The sequence below is a fragment of the Scyliorhinus torazame genome, chromosome 15 (assembly GCF_047496885.1).
Source record: "Scyliorhinus torazame isolate Kashiwa2021f chromosome 15, sScyTor2.1, whole genome shotgun sequence".
Lineage (NCBI taxonomy): Eukaryota > Metazoa > Chordata > Chondrichthyes > Carcharhiniformes > Scyliorhinidae > Scyliorhinus > Scyliorhinus torazame.
The window spans coordinates 200,123,800-200,149,131 of NC_092721.1; the positions used below are offsets into that span (position 1 = coordinate 200,123,800).

Sequence of the window (25,332 nt, forward strand, 5' to 3'; positions counted from 1 at the left end):
CTTTCCAAGAGCCGGTGCAGACTCGAAGGGCCGAATGGCCTCCTTCTGCACTGTAAATTCTATGAAAGTGAGAACGGGATTGATACGGGTTTCCATACAGTGCAGAAGGAGGCCATTTGGCCCATCGAGTCTTCACCAACCCTCCCAAAGAGCACCCTACCTAGGTCCACTCCGCTGCCCTATCCTCGTAACCCCATCAGCAGAGGGGCTGATGTAGGGCTGGAGGCATGACTGAGGGTTTCAGCAGTAGGGAGCCCCAACATCTTTGGAATTCTTGATCCAGAGGCCTGCCAATGCTCAGCTGTTGAGTATATTCAAGATTTTGGTTGGGAAGAAAATGGACATTGATTTATTTCAACATGATCTTATTAAACGCAGGCTGGAGGATCCTTTTAGCCTCATCCTGTTCCGACTTCCTGTATTCTCATTGCCCGAGGATGCTGAGGGAATTCTGTATTTCGACCCCCATCGATCAGATCTGCGCTGGATTTCTCGATCTAATTGACCATTGGCAAAGTTTCCCTCAGCCTCCCTCGAATTGTGCTCTCTGCATCAACTTCTTGTTTAAGACAAAAAAAAAGAATGGCAGAAAGGAGATTTATCATTTCAAGTTTATTGTAAAACAGAACCGAATAGTGGTTGCGTAGCTGTTGTAACAGTTGTCACAAATCCATCGACATAGATGTGTGGCGCAGGAAGTTATGCAACATGTGTACTTCCAGTGACAGTTATTGGGTAGGTAAATGATAGAACGTCCTTTCTATCTAGTATATCGTCATCAACCCCTTTTCAAGATATGCATTAACTGCTCACAATACTGTTCTAGCTCATCCCCAAATGTTTTTGCACAACAAAAATATTTTTAAGGAACAATTTGGCACTGGCTCTCAGTTCTTTATAGGAGGTCTTGTGGAGCAGTGGGTAGCAACTCTGCCTCTGAGCCAGGAGCTCCAGGTTTGAGTCCCGCTTCAAGACTCCATGGAAGGTGTGTTCGCAACACAGCCAAAGCAGGTTGACTGTTGACCTGCAAGTCCTTCCCACACTCGACGAAGGCAGGCGTAAGAGCGGGAGAGATTGCTGGCCAGCCATGTGATGGAAAGAATATTGGAGCCTCGACCATCACTATCCACAGCTCCCAGCTATAACATACATGAATAAAGTGTAAATCGGACTCCCTCTAAACTGTAATACACCCCGACCAGTATGTTCTTTATCCAGTGTGTTGTAGACAAGATCAAAACCAGGGGTTCATAAATATAAGATAATCATGAATGAATCCAAGAGAAATTTCTATAATAATAACAATTACAATCACTTATTGTCACAAGTAGGTTTCAAATGAAATTACTGTGAAAAGCCCCTGGTCACCATATTCCGGCGCCTGTTCGCAGAGGCTGGCACAGGAATTGAACCCGTGCCGCTGGCCTTGTTCTGCATTACAAGCCAGCTGTCTTAGCCCACTGTGCTAAAGCAGCCCCTTGCTAAACCAGAATGTGGAACTCTCTACCTCATGAAGTAGTTGAGGCGAGTGGCACAAGTACATTTAAGGGGAGGTTAGATAAACACGTGAGGGAGAAAGGACTCAAGTTGATGGGGTGAGATGAAATAGGGTGGGAGGAGGCTCTCGTGCAGCATGAACGCCAGCATGGACCAATCTCTGTGGCAAAATCTAAGTAACCCACACCAAGTGGTGCAACAAGACTGAGTCAGTGAGTCATCTAGGCTAACCCCCATCAGTAATTGACAGCTTGTTCGTCAACCAACATTTATCAAAGACCATGGAGCAGCCAAGCTCAGAAGGCAGCCAGATTGTAAAGAAAGCATTTGGAATGCTCCCCTTCATTGGCAGAGGTATAGAATATAAAAGTAAGGATATAATGTTGGAATTGTATAAAACACTGGTGAGGCCACAACTGGAGCATTGTGGGCAAATCTAGACACAACATTGTAGGAAGGGGGTTATTGCTCTGGAGAGGGTGCAGAGGAGGTTTACAAAAATGTTGCCAGGGCTAGAAAGGTGTAGCTATGAAGAGATCGGATAGGTTGGGGTTATTTTCCTTGGAGCAAAGAAGGCTGAGGGGTGACCTAATTTAGGTGTACAAAAATATGAAGGTAAGAGATTGAGTGGACAGGTTAAAATTGTTTCTGTTATTGGAGAATTCCAGAACCAGGGGGCATAGATTCAAGATAAGTGGCAGAAGGCGTAGAGGTGACGTGAGGAAGAACTATTTTACGCAGAGGGTAGTGAGAGTCTGGAATTCACTGCCCCGAGTTGGTGGTGGAGGCAGAGGCCCGATTCTCTTTATAAAGGTGCCTGGCTCTGCACCTTAAGTGCTGTAAGCTGCAGGACTATGGACCGGGTGCAGGAAGGTGGGATTAGAAAGGGCACCTGGATGTCCTCAGGATAGCATGGACAAGATGGGCCGAATGGCCTCTTTCTGTGCTATAACTTTTCTATGGTTTAATTCTTCTGCTGGGCGTTTATTGCGCTTCAAGCGGACCGCGTATGAAAACCTCACATCAGAGATACTCCTACACGGCCAGGGGACAAAGCTTCCTGCGTTCAAACTGTTCAACATTTCCACCGCTCCACGAGGGATGGGAACCTCTCGGAATATATTCCACGGGGGAAAAAAAAGGCTGAGGTCAAAATCAAAATATTTCAAATCAAACCTTTGCAGAAGCGGTCAACACGTTTTATAAAAACAATATAGGACAGTAATTCATTGGGAATTCAGGAGAAATCTCTGCGCCCAGGGAATGGTGAGAATGTGGATTCAACAGTTGAAATCAAGCTCGAGATACACGAGAGGGAGAAAGGAAGAAATGGATATGGTGATAGGGCGATATTAAACAGGATGGGGGGGGGGGGGGCAGGCTTGTGTAGAGCAGAAATACTGGCAGACACCAGTTGCCTGACTAGGCTACTTCTCTGCTGTTAGCTTGACTGGATTCTATTCAATCCCATTATTGAGAATGATTTTATGTGCAGTCGGTTTTGGAGCCGAAGCAGTAATCCAGCCTCAGTGGAAATATGTTGAGGATCCAGAGGGGAGCTGGAGGCCCCAGTTACGTTTGGTTAACTGGCCAGCAACATTCCACTGAGTTGGGGTTGGAGATGGTCATTCCCACTAACACTCTAACCCAAAGACCAGGACGTCAAACTGCGAAGATAGAATAGTTGTCGTTTTTAAAAAAAAAAAAAAATTTTAAAAACATGTCGCATTTGGAGCAATGACCACACCATCTGTGTCGTAAGGACTGAAAGCAATCTGAGGCTACAATTCGTCATGCATTTTTCTGCCCTCCGGCTTCACTAGCCGCCCGATGAAAAGGATTGAATTAGTCTTTTTGTCCTTCACCAAGAAGACGAATGGGTGATCGACGTAGAAGACTTCGGGATCCTTCAGCTCCTTGCGCCCATAAATGAAGGCGTCGTATGGGTTCCCCTCAGTGCTCAATTCCAGGGCGGCAGAATGGAGAACATTGGCCAGGTACAGGTCCTTCTTCCCGGAGATTTTGGACAAGTCGGCTTTGCTTTTGTCAACCGCTGTGGCCAAACCAATGCTGGCCAGGTGTTTCTAGGTGGAAAATAAACATCAACATGAAATGAAAAATGAAATGAAAATCACTTATTGTCACAAGTAGGCTTCAAATGAAGTTACTGTGAAAAGCCCCTAGTCGCCACATTCCAGCAACTGTTCAGGGAGGCTGGTACAGGAATTGAACCGTGCGGCTGGCCTGCCTTGGTCTGCTTTAAAAGCCAGCGATTTAGCCCTGTGCTAAACCAGCCCCAGTCACGACTAGTGCAGGAACATGCGTCAACCACTCAATTCTTCGAGCCTGGTCCACCATTCGATTAGATCTGCACCTTGACTCCATATCCCTCGATACCCCTCAAATCCATTGACCCACCCTCAGCAACCACTCTCTTTTAAGGGGGAGTGGGGATGCGGAGGGATGTAGTGCTAGATTCCCACTTCCTTTTGTGTGAAACATTACCTCTGATCTCATTCTGAATGACCGAGCATTAACTTCAATGTTACGCTCCCTCGTTCAATTCCTCCAGCAGAGTAACAGTTTTTCTGTATCCACCCTCGCGAACCCTTTTAGCATTTTGAGCACCTTGATCAGTTCACCACTGAATCTTCTGTACTTGAGGGAATACAAGGCATCTCGGGGTGATCGGACCTCATAATCTTATTCTCTAAGCAGGAGAAACCACCTTCGGTGAATTTTAGCAAGAGAAAAAAATGAATAATTATTGAAATAAAAGCAGAAAATGCTGGATAAAGCCAGAATGTTTGGCAGGATCTGTGGCAAGAGAAACAGAATTAACTTTTCAAGTCGGTATGACACTTCTTCAGAACTGTCAAAATGTTAATCCCGTTTGTCTCTCCAAACGCTGCCGGACCTGCCGAGTTTATCCAGCATTTTCTGTTTTTATTTCAGATTTTCAGCATCCGCAGTATTTTGCTTTTATGAATAACATTTGATAAATCACTAAAGGAAGACTAGCACCTAGTACCATCTCTCCAAAGTGCTTCACAGACAATGAATTCGAGCTTGTGATTATCAGAGAATCTTTACAGTCCAGCAGGTGTCCATTCGGTCCATCGAGTCTGTACTGGCTGTGTGAGTGAGCATTCCACCAGAACCCACTCTCCTGCCTTAGCCCCATAAACTTGCACATTCTCTCTTTTCAGATGGCAATCCAGTTCCCTTTTGAATACCTCGATTGAAACTGCCTCCACCATCCTTGGAGGAAGTGCGTGGACTCAAACCACCCACTGGGTGAAAAACATTGTTCCCCCCACCACATTTCTACTTCTTTTGTAATGATTTTGAATCTGTGCCATAAGACCATAAGACATAGGAGCAGAATTAGGCCACTCGGCCCATCGAGTCTGCTCCGCCATTCAATCATGGCTGATATTTTTCTCATTCTCCTGCCTTCTCCCCATAACCCCTGATCCCCTTATTAATCAAGAACCTATCTCTCTCTGTCTTTAAGACACTCAGTGATTCAGCCTCCACAGCCTTCTGCAGTAAAGAGTTCCACAGATTCACCACCCTCTGGCTGAAGAAATTCCTCCTCATCTCTGATTTAAAGGATCGTCCCTTTAGTCTGAGATTGTGTCCTCTGGTTCTCGTTTCTCCTACAAGTGGAAACATCCTCTCCTCGTCCACTCTATCCAGGCCTCGCAGTATCCTGTAAGTTTCAATAAGATCCCCCCTCATCCTTCTAAACTCCCAACGAGTACAGACCCTCCAATCCTTGATGCTCACTTGAGTAGGAACAGTTTCTCATTAATTGCCTTGTCCATGCCCCTCAGGATCTCGCATTCCTCTATCTAGTCTCCACTCAGCCTTCCTTTCTCCAAATCCCAACATCTCCTATCTATCCTCATAGCTACAGTTCTTTACCCCTGGGATCGTTCTTGTGAATCTCCTCTGTACTCTCTCCAATGCCTTCACATCATTCCTCAATTATGGCGTCCAGAGCTGGACGCAGTACTCCAGATTAGGCCTAACTAGAGTCTGACAGGAGAGACAACAGGAACTCACAGTAGGGTAGAAAGGAACAAAAGGTTTATTACTGAATACACAAATAACAAAACTACAGCTCCTCGCTCAATGGGCCACCGTCCCTGACCTGCACAGAGGTCAGGGTTGTTGTGGTGAGTGGTTTCCCCCTTGTTAAGGGGAAACTTGACCCCAATCACTGTGGGAGTTCATACTCAGCTGTGTAAAGGGAGGGAACCGTATTGAGCACAGACCTTGGACCCCAAAGGGGTCGGAACAAACATGGCCTCCTTACTCTTGTATTCAGTGAGCCTATTAATAACGCCTAAGATACTTTAAGCTTTATTAATTGCTCTGTCAACCTGCCCTGCCATCTTATCATAGATTATCAGAGAATTTACAGTGCAGAAGGAGGCCATTTAGCCCATCGAGTCTACACCGGCTCTTGGAAAGAGCACCCTACCCAAGGTCAACACCTCCACCCTATCCCCATAACCCAGTAACCCCACCCAACACTAAGGGCAATTTTGGACACTAAGGGCATTTATCATGGCCAATCCACCTAACCTGCACATCTTTGGACTGTGGAAGGAAACCGGAGCACCCGGAGGAAACCCACGGGGAGGATGTGCAGACTCCGCACAGACAGTGACCCAAGCCGGAATCGAACCTGGGACCCTGGAGCTGTGAAGCAATTGTGCTATCCACAATGCTACCGTGCTGCCCTTCAATGACTTATATACACTGAGGTTTCTCTGTTCCTGCACCGCCTTTAGAGTTTCTGCCTTTATGTTATAGTCTCTTCATCCTCCCCCTGCCAAAATGAATCAGCTCACTCTTCTCTGCATTACTAACAGCTATCGTCAAGAATGTTCCTGAATGGGACTTCCGGGTGCGGCGATGACCAGCTGAGTCGCACGTTTCGGCACCTCCCGTTGGAACGGACTTTTGGGCTCTTATTAGGAGCCCCAACGGCAATTTTAAACGGCCAAAATCACTGTGCGGTGAAATAGAAGGGAACCCCCCCGGATATATATGGAAAAAGGAGAGGATAGCGGCCGGATTGCAGTGGATCCTTTGGAGCAGCGGCAAGGAAGGGAAGCTCGAAGCAAGATGGCGTCGGAAGGTGGCCGTTTGGTATGGGGCCCGGAGCAACAAGAGTTCCTGCGGCGCTGTGTGGAAGAGCTGAAGAAGGAGGTGTGGCCCCGATGCTACAGGCGATTGAAGGGCTAAAGGAGGCGCAGAGGACCCAGGAGCTGGAGCTTCGGGTCGTGAAGGCAAAGGCGGCTGAAAATGAAGATGAAATACAGGGCCTGGTGGTGAAGACAGAGACGCACGAGGCACAGCACAAAAGGTGTGCGGAGAGGTTGGAAGCCCTGGAGAATAATTCGAGGAGGAAGAATTTAAGAGTCCTGGGTCTTCCCGAAGGTGCAGAGGGGGCGGACATCGGGGCATATGTGAGCACGATGCTTCACTCGCTAATGGGATCGGAGGCCCCGACGGGCCCTTTGGAGGTGGAGGGAGCTTATCGAGTTCTGGCGCGAAGACCAAAGGCTGGAGAAATACCTCAAGCCAAAGTGGTGAGGTTCCACCGCTACAATGACAGAGAGATGGTTTTAAGATGGGCGCCGAAAACTCGGAGCTGTAGGTGGGAGAACGCGGTGATCCGCGTATACCAGGATTGGAGTGCGGAGGTGGCGAGAAGGAGGGCAAGTTTCAATCGGGCTAAGGCGGTGCTTCACAAAAAGAAGGTTAAATTTGGAATGTTGCAACCGGCGAGATTGTGGGTCACACACCAAGGGAAGCACCACTACTTTGAGACGGCAGAAGAGGCGTGGACATTCATTGTGGCCGAGAAGCTGGAATAGTCTGGCGAGAGAAAGAGCTTCTGGGATAAAGTGGCGGGGTGATTATGTGGGGCGAGGAAGGGGAAGGGAAGGGGGGGGGGGGGGATGATTTCTCAATTTGTTAATTTTTCAATCCTGTAACTTTTCTCTCTTCCCCTCGTTGGGGGGGGGGGGGGGGGGGGGGGGGGGGGTGGAGTATGAGGAACTGTGGGCGCCGGTGGGAAGGAAAGAGGAAGGAGAAGGGAACTGCGCCATTAGGGGCAGGGCCGAGTGGGAAACGTGGGAGTTGCTCCCGCGCTATGGTAATTATGGTGGGAACAGGGACGCAGGAAGGAGGGGGCGACGGCGCCGTTGCCGTTCTCCCCGAAGAAATACACCACAAGTCCAGTGGTGGTGGCAACACTGAAAATTTGGGGGCAGTGGAGACGGCATAGGGGAAGGACGGGAGCCTCGGTGCGGTCCCCGATAAGGAATAATCATAGGTTTGTCCCGGGGAGAATAGATGGGGGATTTGGAGCATGGCAGAGAGCTGGGGTTGTGCAACTGAGGGATCTGTTCTTAGACGGGACGTTTGCGAGTCTGGGAGTGCTGACGGAAAAATATGGGTTGCCCCAAGGGAATGCATTTCGGTACATGCAACTGAGGGCTTTTGCGAGGCAACAGGTGAGGGAATTCCCGCAGCTCCCGACGCAGAAGATTCAAGATAGAGTGATCTCAGGGACATGGGTGGGGGATGGTAGGGTGTTGGATATATACAGGGAAATGAGGGACGAGGGGGAGATCATGGTGGATGAGCTGAAGGGAAAATGGGAAGAAGAGCTGGGGGAAGAGATCGAAGAGGGGCTGTGGGCAGATGCCCTACGTAGGGTAAACTCTTCGTCCTCGTGCGCCAGGCTTAGCCTGATACAATTCAAGGTTTTGCACAGGGCGCATATGACCGGAGCAAGGCTCAGTATATTTTTCAGGGTAGAGGATAGGTGTGGGAGATGCTCGAGAAGCCCAGCAAACCACACCCACATGTTTTGGTCATGCCCGGCACTGCAGGGGTTCTGGGTGGGGGTGGCGAATGTGCTTTCGAAGGTGGTGGGGGTCCGGGTCGAGCCAGGCTGGGGGTTGGCTATATTCGGGGTTGTAGAAGAGCCGGGAGTGCAGGAGGCGAGAGAGGCTGATGTTTTGGCCTTTGCGACTCTAGTAGCCCGGCGAAGGATATTGCTTATGTGGAAGGAAGCCAAACCCCCGGGCGTGGAGACCTGGATAAACGACATGGCAGGGTTTATAAAACTAGAACGGTTAAAGTTTGCACTAAGGGGTTCGGCTCAAGGGTTCACCAGGAGGTGGCAACCGTTCATTAACTACCTCGCAGAACGATAAAGGAAATGGGAAGGTAGCAGCAGCAACCCAGGGGGGAGGGGGGGTGGGGGGGAGGGCTCGGGTGGGTCCTCAGGGGTGTTTTTGTATAGATATTTGTACTTGGTTATGTATAATGGATTGCTTGATTTTATTATTTGGGAGAGCTATTATTTTTGTTATGGCTGTTGCCATTTAGTTTATATATTATTTATTTATTTGTTAAAAACAGTCACTGTTATTTATATTGTTTTATTGTTGTAAAAAGGGAAAAACCTTTGTATTGTTTTGTTTGGCCGAAAAATTTGAATAAAATATATTTTTTTAAAAAAGAATGTTCCTGAATGGATGCAGTGCTGACAACACTCAGGGCAGAACACAGTCCAGGACAAAACAGTCAACATCATCAACTCTGCCTGTTGGACTGGTCGGCCTTTGGGTTCAAACATACTTTGTTCCCTATGGGGAACGGTGGGACAGTGCTGGAAGGATTAGCAGGGTCATCATCAATCTGTTGGGCCAGACCATGAAACTCTCCTCTGTGGCCAACGAGTGCTGGGGGGGGGGGGGGGGGGGGAACTTGAACCTGGAACTTCAGGCTCAGTGGCAGGGGTGTGACCTGTTGAGCCACAAGACTGCCAATGGACTTAGGGTAGCCAACTCTGGTTGGATTCAATCCTAGACGTCTCATCACCCATCCAACCGCCCACCTCCAAACTCTGTCACCACTGGTCGCCTGTCACATCCATATCCTGCCTCCTACTGCCAATCAGAAAACAAACAGAGCCTTCCATCAGAGTAAATAGTTTCTATCCACTCTGCCAACTCTTTCTATCATCTTGAACACCTCAATCACTTAATCTTCTAAACACAAAGGAATACCAGCCTAGTTGTTACACCTTATCCCCATAATTTAACCCTTTTTACCCCAGTAACATTCTGATGCATCTGGATGGGAAGGAGGTCAGTTAGTTTTCTCAACAAATAACAATGCTTCACATTGAGGAGGGTGGAAAGTAAGCACCGATATTGTTGCCGCAATTTGCTCTTTCAAGAAGGGATTGCAGTACGCAACCTTGGACAAAGCAGCAGGAATGAACTAGAGAATAAGGATGGGCCCCAGGTCCTGGCCTAACAAATGCTCCCTGGGTCGCTGTGCTGCAAAGTATTTAGTAATAGCCATTAATGACAATTCGTGTCAATTGGCCAAATTGAATCCAATCTTGTCCACCAGGCTTGCCCAACTCATGGCCTGCAGGCGAGGCTGCGACCTTCGAACCCTCGGTACTTGCCCTGCCAAACCTGTTGGGACATTCAACTGACTTGCATCTCAGGAAGGCTGTAACGCTGTTCATTCAATCACAGGCTGGTTTCTCGCTGCATTTGCTGATGATAGGCTCACTAGCAAATGAATGAAGGAACCAGCATGTGAACTGGACAAGCAGCAAACAGAGGGACGGTAAGTTTTTAAGGTAAGTTTCAGGATCCGGAGAGCGAGATTGGGAACCGGGTGGCAGTGGGGGCTGGGTGCGCCAGATCGGGGCTCTTTCTTTATGCTTACCTGTAGCTCGTGGCTAACACCCAGTTTGACCTTTGGCAAGGAGATAGCGACTGCCTGTTTTTGAAGCTTGCCAAGCCAGGTCCTAATCTGTTCCTCGGTCAGCAATTTCTCTAGTTCGTCCAGAGGCTGCAAATGGTATGGCATAATGAAGACCATACTGGATAACTGGTGGGCTAGGGGCATCTCCAGGATGTTCAGCTGGTTGCTTTCATCCTTATAGAAGTTATAAAGACCTGAAGTGGAAGAGAAGAAAAAAGCATTTTTAAAAAGTGTTCAAAATCTTGGGTTTTGATGGAACAACTTTGGGTTTGTGGGGGCGAAACCCACGCAGACACGGAGAGAATGTGCAAACTCCACACGGACAGTGGGCCGGGGCCGGGATCGAACCCAGATCCCCGGCGCCATGAGGCAGCAGCGCTAACCACTGTGCCACCGCAGAACTTGCATTTATATCGCATCTGTCACAACCGCAGGGCACCTTAAGGCACTTTACAGCCAATGCAAGTGCTCTTCTTCTGTGGCAGCCTTCTATCCCGGAAGATGGTGGTATGCGCTTTGGTGGGGGGGGGGGGTCAACTCTGTGTTCACCATCGCCTGGTGTTGGTCAGGAGGCTCACACTGGCACGGCAATCTCTGCCACGCTTACTGAAGAGGCAGACTGCGTGCTGAGAAGGTGCCCGATTCCCTGGTCTCGGTTTTCACCCGGCCCCATTCTCAGCCAGCTGAGCTTTTCGCTTCTGTCCCTTCCCGACATGGGGTCACCAGGGATCACAGCCATCAGCGACTGTCTCCCGGTTGTGAGCGCCATCTGCTTGAGGAGTTGCCAGTGGAAGTTTTGAAGTGCAGTTACTATTGTAATTGTCGGAAACATAGCAGCCTATCTACACCCACATAAAGCAATGTGATAATGACCAGATCATTTTGTTTTTGGGGTGATGATTGATGGATGAATATTGGTCAGGACTCTACCTCCCTCTTTGCTAAGTCATAATGCTCACTTGGAGAGCTGGTACAGACACGATGGGCTGAACGCCCTCCTTCTGTGCCGTAACAATCCTGCGATAGTGTCCTGGGATCATTTGCATCCACCAGATTGGGCAGATAGGGCCTTGGGTTAATATGTTTTGGCACCTCTATAGCTGCAGCTCTCCTGCAGTACTGCACTGGAGTGATGACTTAGCTTATAGGCTCAGCGCTGGAGGAGACATACCTGTCCGATGCATCATGTCAATGCCAATTGTTACCGAGCGGCTCACCATGAAACTACGCTGATCTACCATCTTGTGGTGGAATCTTTCATCCCAGTGAGCTGTGAAAGAAAAGGAAATGTAGTGAATTTAATTGATCTGTTTGCACAAGGGCAATGGATTGAAACTAATGCCCCAAGTGTAAGCCCTGTGGCTAGCTACATACGTTTGAAGAACATTGCATTGATGATCATGGCTCCATCAGTTTTTGACAGGTCTTTGGTGACCTCGGGAAGCTTGCCCTCAGTGGTTTCTGCTGCCCACTCATTGATGGACTTCAGCGCACCTTTCTTGTCCCTGAAGTTGATCTTGGAAGGCTCGTAGTTGTAGTGCTTCTTGCTCTTCTTCACAAAATCCTCGACGAAGTTGACCGAGGCTGGCCCATACAGCCGGTTTCCCAGTCTCCAGGTCACGTTGCGAGCCGTGGAATTGCTGACTTCGCCCAGCAGCTGGGAAAGCGCCGAGTGGAGCTTGTCGTCTTGGACCTTGCTCATGTCCAGCAGCGCCTTGGCCTCACTCGCGGTCGGGCCCTTGGCACCGAGTGACACCAATCCGAGGGAAGAGGCCACCACCACAGGGGAGATAAGGATGTTCTCAGAGCCCTTGACCTTGGCCATGGCGAGGTAGAGATTCAGGCCCAGTTTGGCGCTGCTCTCTGCCAGGGTAGCTGCATGTTCACTTAACTTCTCCTCCGTCACTACGACAACAAGCAGGAGGCTAATGGTCATGAGCCTGTTCACCCACATGGTTTCGGTAAACGTTGACAGTGTAATCCTGGAAAACAAAGAGAAACAAAGTGTTTACTCAGAGGTTTGAGGATGCTGCAGAGCTGAACTTTTAAAATTAATTTACAGGATGCGGGCGTAGCTGGTTAGGCCGGCATTTATTGCCCATCCCTAGTTGCCCTTCAGATGGTGGTGGTGAGCTGCCTTCTTGAACCGCTGCCGTCCTTCAGGTATAGGTACACCCATTGTGCTGATAGGGAGGGAGTTCCAGGATTTTGTCCCAGCGACAGTAAAGGAACGGCGATATATTTCCAAGTCAGGATGGTGAGTGACTGGGAAGGGAACCAGATGGTTTTTCACGACAATTGACAATGGTTTCATGGTCGTCATTAGACTTTTAATTCCAGATTAAAATCAAATTTTACCATCTGCCCTGGTGGGATTCAAACCCAGGTCCCCAGAGCATTACCCTGTGTCTCTTGGTTACTAGTCCAGTGACAATACCACTACACCACTGACTCCTCCTAAAGTTTGTGTGTGTATGTCTGTGTATGTTTATATGTGCATTTGTGTGTGCAGCAATAGCATTCAATTCTGTATCACTTTGAATATAATAAACAATTACTGTTGGGTCCCACAATTTCTGTTGACTGTGCTGTCATTTCCCAAGGGTTGTTATTGCAGCTGGGATCATTATGAATACTTGGCTGAGTTGCAAAAGGTACTAAAGCACTTATCTCAGTGGGAAAGTGGTGTTCACATTTTTATTGACAGGTCCAGCAAGCTATTCAAGGGAATTAGCTTGGATGTGGTTACTGAATAGATCTTTGGTTTCATAACAGATTGAAAACTTGGAATTTTAAATCTTTTTTTTCTATAAATTCAGTGTACCCAATTCATTTTGTCCAATTAAGGGGCAATTTAGCGTGGCCAGTCCGCCTACCCTGCACATCTTTGGGTTGTGGGGGCGAAACCCACGCAAACATGGGGAGAATGTGCAAACACCACACGGACAGTGACCCAGAGCCGGGATCGAACCTGGGACCTCGGCGCGTGAGGCAGCTGTGATAGCCACTGTGCCGCCCCGGAATTTAAAATCTTTGAATTGGTTTCATGAATGGACATTTTTAAGAGTATCAAGTGCGTAGGAGTGCAAGATTTATTGATGGTCCAAGAATCTCCAGGAACTGAAGCTCAATCTCCAGGGCATTATTGTGTGAAACTCTGGAAAGAAATCATTGAGACATTACAAAAGATTGTATTTTTGTCATTTTCTATCACTATGTCTCTTTCCTAGATACAAAAATATTGGAAGTGGAAAAAAGGTCTGTTTGGTTGACAGTCAAGCATATTCCAATTGGATAATGAGTCTCTTTGCTTTCCAATTGGCAGAGGAAAGCAGCACGTCACATGGATGGATATGTTGGCCAACAAATGGCTGGAGTGTGGGGACAAATCATGCAATGAAATCTCCAGGAATACATTTAATCGCAGGTGGCAATCTTTTATCAGATTGTAATAAGTTTATTTCTTTTCATCTTCAGATGGCTCCTGAAGTCTGCCCATAGTGGATACTGGCTCAGTAATGTAATGGAGGCATGAGTTGGTTTGGAGGAGGCATTGGGACCATGGAGAATTAATGAGGGAATGTGAGGGGTGAGGGCTAGAAGATCTAATCGCTTTTCTTGCAAAGGAGACAAAATCACAGGGAACAGGGATAGGTTGTTTTTAAAATCAGCCCTCCTCAAAACTCTTCCATTTCTGTGGGTGCCCACAACTGGCTTCCAGGGTTGGCCTCTCTCCCCAGAGTTAAAATTGACTGTAACAGGGCTCTTGAAACTGAGGGTGTGCCGAGTTGGGAAATTGTGAAGCCATACCTGAGGACAGTTAAAAGTCAATCGTATTGCATTCTTAATCACGCCTTTCATGACTGGAGGCTGTCCTAAAGGGCAATTCAGCCATTGAAGAGCAGTCAGCATCGTAACCTAGAGTAACATGTCATAGCAAGACTCCCAAAGAGTATCATGATAAATGGTCAGATAATCTATTTCAGGTGTTTTTATCTTTGTCCCTCCCAACCCCGACCCTCAGCGGAAACTCACACACTAGATTTAGGGGCAGGTGGTGGTGTAGTGGCAACATCTTGGGTAATCCCGAGGCCCAGAAGAATGCTTCAGGGACATTGGGTTCAAATCCCACCACCGCCGCTGGTGGGATTTAAATTCAGTTAATAAATCTGGAATATAAAGCTAGTCTCAGTGATGGTGTTCAGGAAACTATCGTCGATTCTTGTTGAAAATCCATCCGGTTCACTAATTTCCTTAGAGCAAGGAAGTCTGGTGAAGGACCTGATGCAGGTGTGCAAAATTATGGGGGGACACAGAGTGGATTGATAGGAAGACACTTCTCCCCTTCCTTCGTAGAGAACATACAGTGCAAAAGGAGGCCATTCGGCCCATCGAGCCTGCACTGACCTACTTAAGCCCTCACCTCCACCCTATCCCCGTAACCCAATAACACCTCCTAACCTTGTTTGGTCACTAAGGGCAATTTATCATGGCCAATCCACCTAACCTGCACGTCTTTGGACTGTGGGAGGACCCGGAGGAAACCCACAGGAAACTTGCAGAAAAATACTTTTCACTGTACCTCGGTACACGTGACAGTAAACAAATCTAATCCAAGTTTGAAATGCAACATTCCCAACGGCAGAGGTCTCCTCTGTGGAATGTGAGATGAGGGCACAGGATAGAATGACTTCATGTTAGGGCAGCAACGTGTCCTGTCCCTGCATACCATGGAAAGAGAGCGAGAGAGAAAAATGTTTTGTCCGCATTCCCTTCTCCAAAAAAAAACACCATTCCACAGGAGCGAAATTCCAAACTTGTTCCGGCCCCTCCCTCACATCAATGAGAAACCATAAGATTTGGGAGGAGGGGGCAATACGTGGACATTCTTCAAAAGAAAATTCACAAGAGGTAGCAGAGAGGGTCTAACCTTGCACCATTTTCAAAGTGATGTCAACTTTTGCCTTTGTCATTCTGAAAGAAAATGTGAAGCCACAGTGCTAATCACTTGTGCCACCGTGCTGCCCAATCACTTGCGCTACTGTGCTGCTGAGGGATCAATAATCAGGGAGCACAGATTTAAGTAAAGGACAGGGCATTTGAGAAAAAACGTTTTCACCCAGAGGGTAGTGGGAATCTGGAACTCACTCCCTGAAAGGATAGTAGAGGTAGAAACGCTCACAACATTTAAGAAGCTTTTAGATGAGCATAGCACACAAGGCTGTGGACCTAGTGCTGGAAAATGGGGTTAGAATAGTTGGGCGGTTGTTTTTGACCAGCGCGGAGCTGAAGGGCCTTTTCTGCAGTGTAGACCGCTATGACTCTCTGACCACCCAGCACCCCACATGCCACTGGTCACCTGACAAGCACATGAAAGTGGCCACATTGCCACAGCTTTATTAAGCATTTGAATGAATCCCGACTGTGGGGCAGAAGAATCTTTTTTCCCCGTCTCCGTTCATTTTGCGACTAATAAAAAAAAAAGGGAGAAAATAATGTTTACTACTGTGGTGTTGGGTGTTCTGACACACAGATGAGCCAACACAGTTGCATATGGTACAACGCTTCTTTATTTAAACTCACTATTTACAACTTGGTCTTTGCACTCTGCACGTGGGGGGCTCCCTGCTTGTGGTGTTTCAACAGCTCTTTCTTGTTCCCTTCTCCCCAGACCTACTGCCCTCCAGGTGTCGTGCTCGTGCTTTTTATGTGGTTGGTGTTCTTGTCTGTGATTGGTTGTGGTGTTGTGTACTCTGATTTGCCTGTTAGTGTGTCCATCATGATGTGTGTGTTTGAATATCATGACATCCCCCCTTTTTACAAAGATATGTGCCTACGTGGTAATAAATATGATCGTGACGTGAGTGCATCTAAGAGTGTGTGTGTGTCGTGTGCAGCATGTGTCTATGACGGAACTATGTACATGGGGCGATGTCGAGTGCGTCACATGAATCCAGTTGTACCATAACATAACAGAAATGCGAACGAGAGAAGAAGAAAAAAAATTTGAACAGTTGTCCAGTCAGACGACATCTGGAACGATAAACAACAACAGGTTATCATGTAAAATTGTCCAACTTATTAAACATATGAACTGTATTATAAGTCCATTCTAATGGGTTTGCGACGAATTCGGGTTGACCGTCAGGGTGGCACACCACTCATCGGCTGGATTGATGGCATTGACCTTGTTGACATCAATGACGGCAACTCGGAAGGCATCCTGGTCATCTGCATCACTTAACTGGAAGTCTTGATGCGTGGGCTGGACGGTCCTGACTCGTGCGCGAGGTTGTCGAGGATGCGCCGGATCTATGGGTTGAGCCGCACGACAGCGGGCTGCGTAGTGGCCCATCATGGCACATCTGTTGCACTGTCGGTTTTTTGCAGGACATTGCCCTTTTAAGTGTAGACCTCCACAATTGCTGCACGTCATGACGTCACGGCGTTCGTTGCGCCACTGCGCATGCGCAGTGCGATCTTGCGGTGGACGCGCCTGCGCAGTGCGTCCCTCGTTGTGGCCGTTATTTTTGGCGCGCACCTGCGCGGGAGACCGCGAAAAGCGCGGGAAGCGGCCGCTGTCGTCCGGGCCGTGGGGCGGGAAGAAATCGACGGCCTGGATGCGTTCGACGTCGTGGGCGGCCTGGCTTGCCGATTCGACGGCTGGGGACCCCCTCCGTGCCAACTCGGACGCCTGAAATCGGGCAAAACGGCAGGTAGCATTTTCATGGAGGACACAGGCTTCCACAGCAGACGCTAAGGTGAGGCTCTTTATTTTAAGAAGCTGCTGGCGTAGGCCACTAGAGGCAACGCCAAAAACAATCTGGTCCCTGATCATGGACTCTGTAGTGGTGCCGTAACCGCAGGACTGCGCTAGAATCCGGAGGTGCGTCAAAAAGGGTTGAAAAAGCTCCTCCTTACCTTGCAGGCGTTGCTGAAAGATGTATCTTTCAAAACTTTCGTTTACTTCAACTTGAAAGTGCTGGTCCAGTTTGAGGATGACCGTGTCATATTTGGCCTGGTTTTCGCCTTCTTCGAACACCAGTGAATTAAAGACATCGTTTGGGTGGGGGCCTGCGTAGAAGAGGAGCATTGCAATCTTCGAATCATCCGAGGCATTCTGTTTTTCGGTGGCACGGATGTACAGGTCAAATCGCTGCCTGTAGAGCTTCCAGTTGGTGCCTAGGTTCCCCGTGACTTGCATCGGCTGCGGTTTGCCGGTGTGGTCCATGTCCAGAATGGCAGGTTAGTAGGCAGGTATCGATCCACTCCTGTACCATGTGGTGTTGGGTGTTCTGACACACAGATGAGCCAACACAGTTGCATATGGTACAACGCTTCTTTATTTAAACTCACTATTTACAACTTGGTCTTTGCACTCTGCACGTGGGGGGCTCCCTGCTTGTGGTGTTTCAACAGCTCTTTCTTGTTCCCTTCTCCCCAGACCTACTGCCCTCCAGGTGTCGTGCTCGTGCTTTTTATGTGGTTGGTGTTCTTGTCTGTGATTGGTTGTGGTGTTGTGTACTCTGATTTGCCTGTTAGTGTGTCCATCATGATGTGTGTGTTTGAATATCATGACAACTACCCTTATAATTTTCCTCCCTAGTCGCTCCCAGCCCTGTCCTCAGATCTGGTGAGCTGGCAACTCAACTCTAGACAATGATATGGCCACGCCCAAATGCCGTTAATTAAATGCTCTGCTCCAACAATTTTTAAACAAAGACACAACCCAGGATGTAGATTCCCAATCTCCCGTCTTATCTGCGAGGCCCTGGGAAAAGGAATTCCGACAAGCAGCTCTCCTCTCCTTGGGGAAAAATTAACAACGATTCAATCCATTCCCATTTCCTGCTCAGGAAAATTAGATTAACCGGTGCAATGGCTGCTTCCTTTACTTCAGTGGCTGTCACAGAGGAGACCGGACATAGAAAAACAATAACTTGCATTTATATAGCACCTTTAATGCAGTAAAACATCTCGAGGCACCTCACAGGAGTGTAATCCGAACAGATTTGACAGGATTAAGGAGCTATTCAGAATCGAGGACTCAAAGGAGGTAACTTTTAAAGGAATGTCTTGAAGGAGGTCAGAGAAGTACAAATACAGGTAAAGTCATCACTGTCCCAGATGACCATAGGCTGCTTTCCCCTTTGGGGGTGGGGGGGGGGGGGGGGGGGGGGAAAGAGCTGGCTGGTGGTGATTTAATCTGAGGGTCACCACACCTCAGGTGGAGCCTTCATGAATAACCTCAGACAGTCACAGGGATTGGACCCCGCCCTGTTGGCCTAGAGAAGTCGCGAGCAGGAGAGAGGTTGAGGGAGGGAATCCCAGAGCTTAGGGCTGAGGAGGCTCGGCTGCTAACGGTGGAGCCACTCAAATCGTGGATGAGCAAAAAGGCCAGAATTGGAGGAGCAGAGATCTTGGCGAGTTATCGAGCTGGAGGAGATAACGGAGATAGGGAGGGACAAGGCCATGGAGGGGTTTGGAAACATGGATGAGAGCTTTGAAGTACAATTCTGACTTTTTTCCACCCTCTTATCGCGAAGGGGAAGTTAGTTTCACAACAATTCAATCTGAAATCAGACTGAAAAGTGCAGAGTCTTAAGCAGATACAAAATGCCTACGTGACTCTTAAGACTCAAAAACAGCTTCTTCCCCGCTGTTACCAGACTCCTAAATGACCCTCTTACAGGCCGACCTCATTAACACTACATCCCCGTATGCTTCATTCGATGCCAGTGCTTTTGTAGTTACATTGTATACCTTGTGTTGCCCTATTACATATTTTCTTTTATTCCCTTTTCTTCCCATGTACTTAATGATCTGTTGAGCTGCTCGCAGAAAAATACTTTTCACTGTACCTCGGTACACGTGACAATAAACAAATCCAATCCAATCCAAGTTTGAAATGCAACATTCCCAACGGCAGAGGTCTCCTCTGTGGAATGTGAGATGAGGGCACAGGACAGAATGACTTCATGTTAGGGCAGCAACGTGTCCTGTCCCTGCATACCATGGAAAGAGAGCGAGAGAGAAAAATGTTTTGTCCGCATTCCCTTCTCCAAAAAAAAAAACACCATTCCACAGGAGCGAAATTCCAAACTTGTTCCGGCCCCTCCCTCACATCAATGAGAAACCATAAGATTTGGGAGGAGGGGGGAATACATGGACATTCTTCAAAAGAAAATTCACAAGAAGTATCAGAGAGGGTCTAACCTTGCACCATTTTCAAAGTGATGTCAACTTTTGCCTTTGTCATTCTGAAAGAAAATAAACATATCAAGCACAGGATCATGTGGCCAGGACTTCAAAAGGGTCGGGAGGGATTGTGTGGCCCCCGGGGCATACTTTAGCGAGGGTGGGTCTGTGAACAAGAGATTCCTCTGCCTCAACTGTTTTTTTTAGACAATCCTGCTTTAAGGCTGAAGAGTTTTTCTTTGTTACAACCAGAAAGAGACAGTGCAGCAATCATTGAGGGAGGGGGAAGAAAGGGGGTGGAGGAAGGGGAAGAGAAGGGGTGGAGGAAAGGGAAGAAATCAGCCAATCACTTTCGCCAGAGTTGACATTCTTCCAGACTTCTGGAAAAGTCTTTTCTCCAATTTCTACCCCCCCCCCCCCCCCCCCCAGTCCTCCCCTCCTCTCTAAAATGATTAATCTCTAATTTGACATGAGCCTGGTCATCAGGCCACAGGGAGACATTTAAAAAAGATAATTAAACACCCCCAACTTTTAAGAGTTTAACAGAGCGAGAAGTTTGGAAGCTGAAATTGCAAGAGGCGGCTTGCCGAAGTTCGCCTGGCCACGGAGTCGAGTTCTGACTCGCTCACATTCTCTTGTCCCTCCCGTTTGCCCCACTGCCCCACCTGGGGATGGAAATCAAACATTTTGGACAATCCCCGCGGGACAGCATCCAAACACCAATTGAACACCCAATTATTATTTTCTTTAACACAGACTGGGGGCGGCTAAAATACACAGAAGACAAACGGAATTCAGCGGTAGACTAGATAATGTTACATAGTCGAACTGCTCATTTGCTCCAAATAATTTGGTGAAAGTCAAACACTTACACAGCTCTGGCTGTGATCTAAATGCAAGCTTTTAAAATATCCTGCTTGCATTTCATTTCTACCATTTGATATCCCACTTGGATTTTAAAATTTTCTTCCTTGTATTTAAACCCTTCTACCCCCCAACCCCACCCCACCCCCACCCCCACCCAATATCTCTGTAACCTCGCCAAAAACCCACTTTCTTGTTTATTTTTATTTTTTTTTAAATTAGATTTAGATTACCCAATTCATTTTTTCCAATGAAGGGGCAATTTAGCGTGGCCAATCCACCTAGCCTGCACATCTTTGGGTTGTGGGGGCGAAACCCATGCAAACACGGGGAGAATGTGCAAACTCCACACGGACAGTGACCCAGAGCCGTGATCGAACCTGCGACCTCGGCGCCGTGAGGCAACAGCGCTAACCACTGCGCCACCCCAGCCTGACCAATCCTGACACAACATGGGAGGCAGGGATATTTTTAAAGAAATGTTTTGCAAACTTCCCTGATGTCCCAAAGCTTTCCATCTCAAAAACCTGGCGGTAACTTGGACACTGAGCAGCAAACCCTCTTTGTGGCATTGTCCCGTTGCTGACCAGCCAAAATGCTGCTGCATCCGAAGCTCCCTCACCTCCTTTTGCCTGGGATTCCCTGGTCTTCCCGACACTTCGACCGGAGCCCACTGCTGGAAAGTTCTGGAAAGCCGGTGTGGCAAGTCTGTCTTTGCAAGGCTTATTTAATTGCTGTACTCCGAACCGGGCACGTCTGAAATCCGATACCTCCCACTCCCGCTGGGAGGTTTCTGCTGGGTCTTAAACACCACCCTCTTAAAGAGTGAGCTACACAGTCCACACCATGCACAAGACAATTCAGGCACAGAAAACACTTATAGCTAATAATAATAATCTTTATTATTGTCACAAGTAGGCTTACATTACAATGAGGTTATGAATACAGGCAGTTAATACCTAACCACCTAGCTAAAATAGCAAGCTGTGAAATCAGATGTCACCGCCAAGACTTAAATGATAATACAACAAATTTCATCTCTACCATTTAACATCACAAACTTGGCAGGAACATATACAGAGTGTGACGACGAGGGGATTTTACATGAGAATGTCTTGGGGCAACAAAAACAAAAAATGCTGCACAATCTCAGCAGGTCAGACAGCACCTGTGGAGAGAAAAGAGAGCTAATGTTTCGGTGCCTTAGTGCAGCTTAGTCAGAGAGGGAGGTTTCACAAAGCTGTTTAATAGCAGAGAGAGAGGCAGCGAGGCGGAGGGAGAAGAATCCAGAGCTTAGGGCCCAGGCAGCCAAAGGCAAGGCCGCCAATGGTGGAATGAAGAAAACCTTTGGGCGAGATCTTCCGGCTGTTAACGCCAGTGTGATCTTCCGGACCCGCAAATGGAGCGTCCCTACCGCGTTTTTCCCAGCGTCGCGGGATGGATTCAACGGGAAATCCCATTGACGTGATGCCAGGAAATGGCGGCCGCCACCAAGGGACGAGGGAGGCCAGAGAATCTCGCCCCCTGGCGGTGCAGAAAGTCTGATTTGGAGGAGAGCACTGATCACCATGTGGGTTTCGCCGAGGTTACAGGGATATGGAGGGATGAGGCTTCGACAAGGATGAAAAATGTAAAATCTAAGTGTTGCCAGATGAGGAGACAGTGTAGGTCAGAAGTGTCATGATATTCCAACACACGTCATAACACATACATAATGATAGACAGACCAACAGACCAATTAGCACACATAACACGACAGCCAATCACAGACAAGAGCAGACACAGTATAAGACAAGAAACACAACACTTCCTGCCCAGTCCATCTGGAGACAGCACAGGGCCAGGACCTCATAGCAAGACACTCACACAGTCACCACGTGCTGAGTACCAAGTCAGATGTGTAAATAGTTAGTTGGAATAAAACTGCGTTCCATAGAATCATAGAATTTACAGTGCAGAAGGAGGCCATCGGCCCATCGAGTCTGCACCGGCTCTTGGAAAGAGCACCCTTTCCAAGATCAACATCTCCACCCTATCCCCATAACCCAGTAACCCCACCCAATACTAAGGGCAATTTTGGACACTAAGGGCAATTTATCATGGCCAATCCACATAACCTGCACATCTTTGGACTGTGGGAGGAAACCGGAGCACCCGGAGGAAACCCACGCACACACGGGGAGGATGTGCAGACTCCGCACAGACAGTGACCCAAGCTGGAATCGAACCTGGGACCCTGGAGCTGTGAAGCAATTGTGCTATCCACAAGGCTACCGTGCTGCGTTGTACCAATCGCAACCGTGTTGGTTCGTCTGTACCTCAGAGCACCCAACACCTCATGGTACCAGTGAGTGAATTGATACCTACCGGCAAATCTGCCATCCTGAGCCATGGACACCCGCAACAAACCGCAGCCGTTGCAAGTCGCTGGGAACCTGGGCACAAATTGGAAGCTCTTCAAGCAGCGATTCGAACTGTTCATGCAAGCCAATGAAAAACAGGGCGCCTCGGACGAAACAAAGATTGCCATGCTCCTCACTACCGCAGGTCAGCACGCCATCGACGTATACAACTCCTTGGTGTTCGCGGAAGGAGAGAACAAATCTAAGTATGACATGGTCATCCTCAAGCTCGACAAGCACTTCAACGTTGAGGTCAATGAAAGCTTTGAAAGGTATGTCTTTCAGCAGCGCCTGCAAGGTAAGGATGAGCTCTTTCAGCCCTTCCTGACGCACTTCCGCATACTCGCGCAGTCCTGCGGTTACGACACCACCTCAGAGTCTATGATCCGGGACCAGATCGTTTTTGGCGTTGCCTCCAGTGGCCTACGCCAGCAGCTTCTAAAAATTAAAGGCCTGACCTTAGCATCTGCAGTTGAAGCCTGTGTCCTGCATGAAAATGCGACCAGCCGCTATGCCCAATTTCAGACGACCGAATCGGCACGGAGGGGGTCCCATGCGATCGAATCGGCAAGCCAGGCTGCCCACGAGGCTGAACGCATCCAGGCAATCGAGTTTCTCCCGGCCCGCAGCCTGGACGAGGGCGGCCGTTTCGCGCGCTTTTTGAGGCCTCCCGCGTTTGTGCGCGCCAAAACCTACGGCAACACTGAGGGACGTGCTGCGCAGGCGCGCCCGACGCAAGACCGAACTGCGCATGCGCAGTGGCGTAATGAACGCCGTGACGTCATGACGTGTGGCCATTGTGGAGCTGCACATTTAAAAGGGCAATGTCCTGCAAAAACCCGACAATGCCTACGCTGTGGCAAGATGGGCCACTACACTGCCTACTGTCGAGCGGCTCACCCTGTGGATCTTCCACATCTCCGACAACCTCGCAGACACGTGCGGACCATTCAGCCTCCACATCACGACATCCAAACCGACGACACAGATGACCAAGACGCCTTCCGGGTTGCGGTCATTGATGCGAACCGGGACAACACCATCAATCCGGGCAATGAATGGAGTGCCACCCTGACGGTCAACCGATCGCCGATCACTTTCCGACTGGACACTGGCGCCTCCGCCAACCTCATAGCATGGTCAGCCTTCTATGCCATGAAGGTCAGACCACCAATCCAGCCATCCCGGTCGGTGCAAGATGGTCAACTACAACGGGAACGTTATCCCGGCCATGGGATCCTGCCAGCTCCAGGTGACACACAAAACACACATGGCCACACTCTCGTTCGAGATAGTTGGCTCATCGAAGGACTCCCTGCTGGGTGCACAGGCATGTAAGGCTCTCCACCTTGTGCAACAAATTCTCTCTCTCTCTCCAGACGGCACGTCTGACTTCCCGGATCCAGAGTTCTACGCACAGCTCCAATCGCTCCTCGCCCACAACCAGGAGGCATTCGAAGGCATGGGAACACTGCCATACACCTACCGAATTCGCCTCAAACCGGACGCCATCCCGGTCGTTCACGCACCTCGCAGGGTTCCTGCGCCACTTAAAGACTGCCTCAAGCAGCAGCTGCAGGATCTCCAGGACCAAGGGGTCCTATCCAGGGTCACGGAGCCCACGCCATGGGTCAGCTCCATAGTGTGTGTCAAGAAGCCCTCTGGCGAGCTCCGCATCTGTATAGACCCCAAAGACCTCAATAATAATATTATGCGGGAACATTATCCCATACCCAAACGGGAGGAGATCACCAGTGAAATGGCCCAGGCGAAGATATTCACGAAACTGGATGCTTCTAAAGGAATTTGGCAGATCCAACTGGACCCGTCCAGCCGAAAGCTATGTACCTTCAACACCCCTTTCGGCAGATTCTGCTACAACCGGATGCCATTTGGCATCATCTCGGCATCCGAGGTCTTCCATAGAATCATGGAGCAGATGATGGAAGGCATCGAAGGGGTGCGCGTATATGTGAACGATGTCATCATCTGGTCCACCACACCGCAGGAGCACATACATCGTCTCCAACGCGTTTTTGCCCGCATACGGGAAAACGGCAAGCACCTCAACCGAGCCAAGTGCTCCTTTGGCCAGACCGAGTTGAAGTTCCTGGAGGACCATATCTCCCGGACAGGGGTCCATCCGGATGCAGACAAGGTGAGCGCCATCACAGCCATGCCGCAGCCGGCCGACAAGAAGGCTGTCCTACGCTTTCTTGGCATGGTCAACTTCCTGGGGAAGTTCATCCCCAACCTTGCCTCCTACACGACGACTCTGCGCCACCTCGTCAGAAAATCCACAGAGTTCCAGTGGCAACACACACACCAGCTGGAATGGGAGGAGCTCAAATGCAAACTCACGACAACACCAGTGTTGGCGTTTTTTGACACGTCTCGTGCCACCAAAATCTCAACTGATGCCAGCCAATCCGGCATTGGAGCAGTGCTCCTGCAGCGGGATGACACGGCATCATGGGCCCCAGTGGTCTATGCATCGCGGGCCATGACCCCCACAGAGCAGCGCTACGCGCAAATCGAAAAAGAATGC

At 48.9% G+C, this 25,332-nt stretch overlaps 1 protein-coding gene across 4 annotated transcripts; it reads right to left on the bottom strand.

Moving 5' to 3' along the window:
* Positions 1-597: 597 nt before the first annotated feature.
* LOC140392113 (serpin H1-like) lies at positions 598-21,149 on the bottom strand. Of its 4 annotated transcripts, XM_072477418.1 has the most exons (6): positions 21,005-21,139; positions 19,537-19,580; positions 11,695-12,302; positions 11,492-11,590; positions 10,282-10,514; positions 598-3,581 (listed from the first exon to the last, which is right to left on the bottom strand). In XM_072477418.1, the coding sequence occupies exons 3-6, from the start codon at positions 12,272-12,274 to the stop codon at positions 3,279-3,281; spliced, it is 1,215 nt and encodes a 404-aa protein (XP_072333519.1). In that variant the 5' UTR covers positions 12,275-12,302; positions 19,537-19,580; positions 21,005-21,139; the 3' UTR covers positions 598-3,278. The 4 variants fall into 4 exon arrangements, with proteins under 4 accessions (XP_072333519.1, XP_072333518.1, XP_072333520.1 ...); XM_072477417.1 differs by lacking the exon at positions 19,537-19,580 and having other exon boundaries at positions 21,005-21,149; XM_072477419.1 differs by lacking the exons at positions 19,537-19,580; positions 21,005-21,139 and adding an exon at positions 15,251-15,318.
* Between the last annotated feature and the right edge of the window lie 4,183 nt (positions 21,150-25,332).

Coding starts and splice junctions, on each gene's coding strand:
- LOC140392113 (XM_072477417.1), bottom strand. CDS start 12,274: ATGTGGGTGAACAGGCTCATGACCATTAGCCTCCTGCTTGTTGTCGTA. Junction 10,515..11,491: donor TGACATGATGCATCGGACAG/GTATGTCTCCTC, acceptor CTTCCACTTCAG/GTCTTTATAACTTCTATAAG. Junction 3,582..10,281: donor GTGTTAGCCACGAGCTACAG/GTAAGCATAAAG, acceptor TTTTCCACCTAG/AAACACCTGGCCAGCATTGG.